This window comes from Crocodylus porosus, unplaced genomic scaffold (assembly GCF_001723895.1).
Source record: "Crocodylus porosus isolate Cpor-Errol unplaced genomic scaffold, CroPor_comp1, whole genome shotgun sequence".
In the NCBI taxonomy this organism is placed as follows: Eukaryota; Metazoa; Chordata; order Crocodylia; family Crocodylidae; genus Crocodylus; species Crocodylus porosus.
The window spans coordinates 178,507-185,629 of record NW_017728899.1 but is presented as its reverse complement, the minus strand read 5'-3'; the positions used below and the strand labels follow the sequence as shown (position 1 = coordinate 185,629).

The 7,123-nt window shown below is 43.5% G+C and overlaps 1 protein-coding gene across 1 annotated transcript in view; it reads right to left on the bottom strand.

Annotated features, from left to right (window-relative positions):
- The window catches only part of MIS18BP1 (MIS18 binding protein 1), a 26,517-nt gene extending 19,620 nt beyond the window's left edge, over positions 1 to 6,897 (bottom strand). The window contains exons 1-4 of the mRNA XM_019556594.1: positions 6,294 to 6,897; positions 5,117 to 5,245; positions 3,207 to 3,706; positions 411 to 487 (exon numbers count right to left, since the gene is read on the bottom strand). Of these exons, the coding sequence (XP_019412139.1) occupies positions 411 to 487; positions 3,207 to 3,706; positions 5,117 to 5,245; positions 6,294 to 6,852 (1,265 nt within the window). The 5' untranslated portion in view covers positions 6,853 to 6,897. The remainder of the gene's footprint in view (positions 1 to 410; positions 488 to 3,206; positions 3,707 to 5,116; positions 5,246 to 6,293) is intronic.
- Positions 6,898 to 7,123: the final 226 nt, after the last annotated feature.

Genomic DNA, 7,123 nt, shown 5'->3' with positions numbered 1-7,123 from the left:
GACCTGTAATCCTTGAAATACCTTTATCAGTGTTGCCCTAAGGCCTCTCTTTCCTCCATACTACTAGACAGAAGAAAACAACTAGCATTTGCTGAATGAAACGAAGGCTCAGGGCCAAGCCCCCACCAGGTGAGGAGCTGGGTTTCTTAAGAGTCCCAAGCACTGGGGCCTTCTTCCATTTTCTTTGAGGAGGAATGTACTTGAGTGACTGTGGGACCACAGTCAGCAGCAGCCCTATAGAGCTGCTAGGCAAGGACAGGTCTGTTTTTAGTGCTCCCAGGCAAATGATTCTTTAACTCCACTATTTGCTATCCTAAGTAGAGATGACATATTTGTATAGAGGTTATACAGATCAGATAAGCTGTTATATTTTACACTGGAGTGGAAAAAGAAGAATAAACATCACTTACCTCCGATTTCCTTCAACACATATGGCTGTATTATTGTTGATTGCCTTGAGCTTCCAATTACTTAGGCAGATTTGTGACTGCATATTTGAAAAAGAAAGAAACACATCATTATGCAGTTGTTTGAAGAATATTTTGAGGTTTTTAACCATTAATTTTCATTAAATGCTTTTTTCTTAATGTTAAAACAAACACACACACACAAACCCAAAGAAAAGTTCCTGCTTATCTTAGCACCATCTTGAAAAGCAGAATTCCTGGAAGCCGTGGTCCATAAGCCATGGCTCACAGGCAACATGCTGACCCTCCCATGTTTTTCATAGCCATAAGGAACAGAACAGTTAAAACAGAAGGTGACAAGGACAGCAAATGCCCACAGCATGTTTCTTACCTTTTCTCCTTGCCTACCTGCACTCCCTTATTGTTGGGATAATCCTGTTATTGCCACGTAAAAATCACTTAACATGTTTCCACTTTTACTGTTAAAACTTGGAAGAAACACAAGTAAAATTTACAGGTGTATGCTACACAATCCTCAGACCTATTAGAATCCTCCCAAATCTTGGGAGCTGCTTATTGCTTCTGGAGAGTAATGAAATATATATCACTTATTAAGATAACTGTCCTGGAAAATGTTTAACAACATTTTACTTAAATACTTTTCTACAGCTACAATGATTTTATCATTGCTTAAATCTCATCTCGGGGAAGATTTCTTCACTGAAAGAGCAAGACAGCAGAACAAGCTGCCGAGGGAAGCTGTGGAATCTCTTTTGGAGGTTTTCAAGAAGTTGAATAGACAACGTCCAAGATGCTTTAGGAGTAACACATCTTGTACCTGCGGAGGTTTGGATGAGGTGAGCTCCTTTCCAATTCTATGATTTTACATCTTTTCTTTAGTTTCTTCCTCCATTTAAATGGACTGAAGAACTTTTGCCTTTTTAAAAGCATTACACTTTAGCTGTGATCCACTAAAGCATAGATCTGCAGTCAAAATTCAACACAGAATTGAATACTTTGGGTAGAGACAGCCACTACCTGACGGTAGTACTTCCCCATGACCATGTCTATAAAGTCTGACAGCCTCACATCTTTTCTGAGGTTTTTCCTTTGCATCTAATTATGTTTGACTATTAATAGACAACTATTCCCAGTGTTTCCTTTATTCTAAATCACAGGAAAATAGGGCTTGAAGGGATCTCATGAGGTCATCTAGTCCACATCATGCTCAGGGCTGGATCATCCAACTAAACTATTCAAGTCTGTACAATTTGCTCTTGACAGTTTCTAGGAATGGAGGTTTTACAGCTTCTCTACTCAGCCTGTTCCAATGCTTGATCACCCACAGAGCCAGAAAATTTCTCCTAACTTCCAACCTGTTTCCTTGGCTGCAGTTTGAGGTCATCGCTCCTAGTTCTGTTTCCTAGGCTCGTCTCTGTAGCCTTATTTCCATCCCTTCTATCACCCTTCAGGTATCTGAAGACTGTGATCAAATCCCCCCCCCTTCAGTCTTTTCTTTTCCAGACTAGTCCTACTTTTACCTGTTCCTCACAGGTCATACAGCCCAGGCCTTAAATCATCATTCCTGCTCCCCACTGCACTCCTTTCAATCTCTCCATATTTCTTGAGAAGTGGGGCCCACAACTGGCCAGTTTTGATCCTAGCACAGATTTAGATGGTTTTCAAGCAAGAAAAAGTTCCAATATTTTTCCCTATTTTTCTTTCTACCACCATTTTAAAAATGGTGCTTCTTTTATGCTTTAATCACAACTAAACATAGCAGGCCCAATATCTGCAGTCCACAGTACTGACAGCCTGCAGCTTTCCCACAGTGGGAACATGCAAAGCTTACCAACCTTACAGCCACCTGGTCTAAGCAGCCTTCAGGTAAGAGTTCAAGTTCTCCTGAAATTAGAACAAATCTGTTTGGGTGAAATCTTAGCCCCACTGAGAGCAAGGAAGACAGACATCCATTTAAAAGATGCTAAACTGATTATGGAACTTTAGCCTCAGTTAAACACTGATTACTCAAACAACTGTGACAATATGCCAAATTAGCTTTCAACCTAAGCTTATAAAAGCCCAACACTAAGAGTCTGTAAACAGTTGCATCTCAACTTAAAACAAAACAAAAAATTATACCCTACTAGTCATCCCATAACAACGGGCAATGTTTTAGAGTTTATAAAAACCAAGCTTGATTTTTTTCTAACTTTCTAAAAAGAAAAAAATATAGTAAAAGCTGAAAAAGGTGGGTTTCTTTATTCTTAAGTGATCATTTGGCTAAAACATTTGTCCAATTCACCTCAGGTTTTCCATCACCCTTGTACCTCCCTCTTGGAGGCAGCAGAGAATGCATCTAGGAAAGATTTTAGCCACAAGCAGAGAAGCTAAGAGCTGAACAGGCCACAAATTCCTCTTGACCCCAACGTGGTCTCAAAAGAGAATGAAAAGCACAGGGTCTTGCCAACGTACAGAAGACTGGGCTATTCCTTGTTCTATTTTAACTGTTTTGTGAAGAAAAGCTTATGCAAAGAAGCATAAAAATCTGAAACGCTTCTCTTTTCCTGGCTTTAATACTGCACACTATCATCCAACTCAGGTGGGCAGAAAAAGAAAAAAAAAAAAAAAGCCTTCCCCTCCTTAACAGGAAGGTGCAATCCAACATAAGACACATTTTAAATGCTGAAACTTATTTCTTGCCAACTGCCTTTTTTTTTACACCCCCCCCCATTAATTATGGCAAATCTCAGGTCAGACTTAGCATATAAAATACCTCCACAGAACAAGTTGACCCACCTCTTTTTTCGTATTGCCATCATTTGGATCAGTCTGAACCTCATTTGAGGCAATAATACCGTCTCCTTCTTTGGGTTTTTGCTTTCTTGGTATATGAACAGTTGGAGAAGAAAACATAATATTACAGAAGCACTGTGTGGGCTTCTGACAACCAGTCTCCAGTGTCTTTTCTACTCCTTGACCAGTCTCCTGGTTCTTGAGTTCCAATATTCTTCTTTCTTGCTCAAATGTTTTTTTACCACTACAGTTTTCTTTTAACTGATTTCCAGCTTTAGCAGGGGTTGAAATTATTTTTGTCGTATTCATCACTATAGTTTGAGACAGCTCATCATCAGCATCGATCGATTCCACAAGAAAATCATCATCCTGGTTGTTGTTGTTTATCATGCACGCTCCATTAAAGTTACTGGGTGGTTTGACAAACCCAGATTGGACTAATGGCTTGTTCACGACTGTTGAAGGAGGAACGTTTCGGTTAACTTGGTTTGAAGACGTAGGATCTGTCCATTGGGGGAAAACAAAAAACAAAACAGAAAATAAAGCAATAAGGGAAAGCAATGGACGGTTTCAAGACTAGTTGTATAGATGCATGTTTACAACAAGTCTGATTCTGTTCCTACAGAAGTTTCGTTGCAGCAGAGACCAAAAGCCACTTTCATCAGTTGACACTGAAGCCAACTCTCCAGAACTACTAACTCAGCTACTACCAGGACCAAGTAGTGCTTTAAATTTCATGCTTGGACAAGGCTCCACCACTCAATACACAAACTCCAGCTAACACCTGTACTTACTAACACCTTATCAAGCTACTGCTACAATGCGGCTGACCAAGAAGAAACTAGCACAGAAATATCAGATACTTGTACACAAGATTAAAGAGGAACACTAAGAATTTTTCTACTGCCCAAGTAAGGGAAACATTACAGAGACATAACATGGATGAAGTTTGGTTATTATTGCCAGAAAGGAGAAGTTAACTGGTGAAGAAACAAAAACCAACTGCTTGAATAACTATAACCTGAGATTTAAGTAAGAAGACTTCCCATCTTATAAAAATCTGTGGTTCGCAACCACTACTCTGTTCACCAGTGAACGGAGGACCTGCCTTAAGGGCAAATACAAAGTGAAGTGAGGGAGACCATCCCATGTGTTCCTGTAGTGACAGGCAGCGTGTCCCCTGGAGATGCTATGCTGCTCTACACACCAGGAAGCTCTACTGACAGACAGAGCAAGTTAGACAAAATCAAACTAATATGCAGTAGAACAGGGCTGTCCAATTAGCAGCCTGGAAGGGATTAAATTGCAGTGCTCTAGGCTCAAACCTGGTCCTGCAGCCCAGGCTCCCTTCCCTGCCCCAGGGACAGGGCAGTGAGGCATGGCATAGCCTTCAATGGCCCAGTGGGCTTAAGTGACATAGTTCAGCAGGGGAGCTCACAGCCTGCAGGCTAAGGGTGAGCTGGGGCAGCTGGGTGTGTAGTGCAGTGTTAGTGTCACTTAGAGGCTAAATCCTATGGTGTCTACCATGGTTGGCCTAGAAGTACAGGCAGGTAGGCGACACCTTTAGCCAAGCAAGCAGTTTGTTGGATGTAACTAATCAACAAACTTCATTATCAGCCACGCTTTATACCAAATGACTCCAACACTTCTGGACTCAAAATGAAGGACTGGTACAAACCCAATAAGTAACTACTGGACCTATTTTTAGTACTCAGTTCTACTGAGAAAGCTGTATATGAGAGAAGAATTTCAGCTGGGAAAAAACTTCTTTTCCCATTTTCAGCTGTTTCCACTAGAAGTAGGTGGGGAAGGGAACAGAAGATACCACATTCTTGCAAACCATATGAAATAGCACCCACAAAGAAACTGCCCGCAACACAGAACTCTACTACCAACAGTCCCAGAAAAAGTACCTTCTTGCAGTCGCTGCTGCACTTTTTGTTTCAAGCGTAAGAAAAATTTTTGAGGAGATTCCACTGCAAGAGGATCTGATGCCAGAGAATCAACACTTCTGTGTCGTTCCACCTTGGTGCAATGCAATACTGAAAGAAAAAACAAATCTGCTTTGATTAGGAAAGTGAAGGCTTGTGTAATACTAAATTAGTTTAGTCATTTTTCAGTCAAACAATGTATACTTCATAAGACATTATAGGATCCATTAAAAATACAGAATCATTTTTACAGTTTCTGTATAGCCATTCCTAGGGTATTTCTAGGAATCATTCATCTTGTATTAAATACTGCTCCAGGTAAATTAAATTTTAGCAGCAAAGTTCATGTCCCAGTTCTCTGATCCCCATTTTCTAAATTTAAACCAGATTTGGCTCACTTCCAGCTGTCCATCCACTCTGTGATATAATCATCAGAGAGGGGGGATATACGAAAGAAGAATTATAGTATCTAATTATCAGCAGGTCCTCTTAAATTTTTCCCTAAATCAGGAGGGGCAGGCAGCCTGACCCTCACATCTTGCTTCCCTACCACTTGCCCCTCCCCTCCACACCTGGATCCCTGCAGTCCTTCCCTCTAGCTATCTCCCAACCCTTGTTGCTGCCCCATCCCCCAGCCCCATACCTCCTCATCTGCCCCATACCCGAACCCACATTTTTGATTGGCAGTAGGGTAGGTCAAGGAACAGGGTAGCATTATGGGTCTGAGGATGGAGAAGCAGCAAGTGCTGCTGCTACAACCCCAATGCATGCTACTGCTACCACATCCTTGACTTATGTGTCCTCAACCCTCACTGCTCCGCCACCTGATCCTGACCCCGGCCCCTACCTACACTCACTGGATTGCTGCCAACTCTGTGGCTGGTGCAGCAGCAGCTCTGGCCCCAGCCAATAATCGGGGCTGGGGCAGAGCTGTAGTGCCGGCACTCCATCAAGACAAGGTGGTTTTCCACTCTGATAACGGAAGGGAAACAACTTTCTGTTGGATTCAAGTAAATACAGTATACATCTGTTGTTTACCCAGATCTCACACTCAGGTGTAACCCAAGGAAAATAAAACATGGATTTGACTGGATATAAATTGTCTGTGCACTAGGCACCCCACAAAATCCAAGATTTTCTTTAGCAGAGGATCTTTTACCTTGTTTTCCTGGGTAGATCCGATTTCCAATGGGAGTCAGGATCATATCATTGTTGTTTTTCATCTCTACCAGTTTTCCCTTGGATGCCATCGGCTGCTTATTTTCACAAGATGCCTTGGCTTTCATTCTTTGGAAGGCTCTCACTGGAGACTCATACGCCACGGCCTCGCGCAGCTTACCTTGCAGCAAGCCCTCGCGCTCTAGCAACAGCACCCGCTGCTGCTGACACAACGCCACCTGCATTGCAGGCACGTCCGAACCTGCCTTTATTTCACTGAGGTCGAGAGACTCCACGCCAGCCCCGTTGGTCAAGAGTGTGGACTGCAAGACACCTTTGGCCTTCTCAGATGCTCCCGCTTGCCTCTGTTTCACGCCTGAGGAAGTCGAGGGAACAGCCATGTCTTTGCCAGCCGCCGCTTGAAATTTAACCAGATCTTTCAGGGGCGTGAGCGTCCCGGACGGGACGCTGCTCATGAAAACGGCCTGCAGAGGCAGACCCGCCCCAGCCCCAAAGGCAGCTTGAGAAGCCCCCATATTTTTGAGGGGTGTAGCCATCATCACGCCGGCAGCTACGGGGGCAAGAGGCAGGGGTGCTCAAAGGGGGCTCCTCAGTGCATCTGGCCTGGAGGCGACTCTGCGGAGGACATGCCAGAGCTGGAAGAAAAATATGGGGAGACGGAAATGAGCAGTGGGGGGGATGTGTGAAGGTTGTTGGAGGGGAGGAGGTGTGGAGAGACTACGCGGGGATGTGTGAGGGTGTGTGGACAGTTTGGGGGGACGTGGGGGTGTGTGAGGGGACATGGGGCAGAGGGGTGTGCGGGGGTGTGTG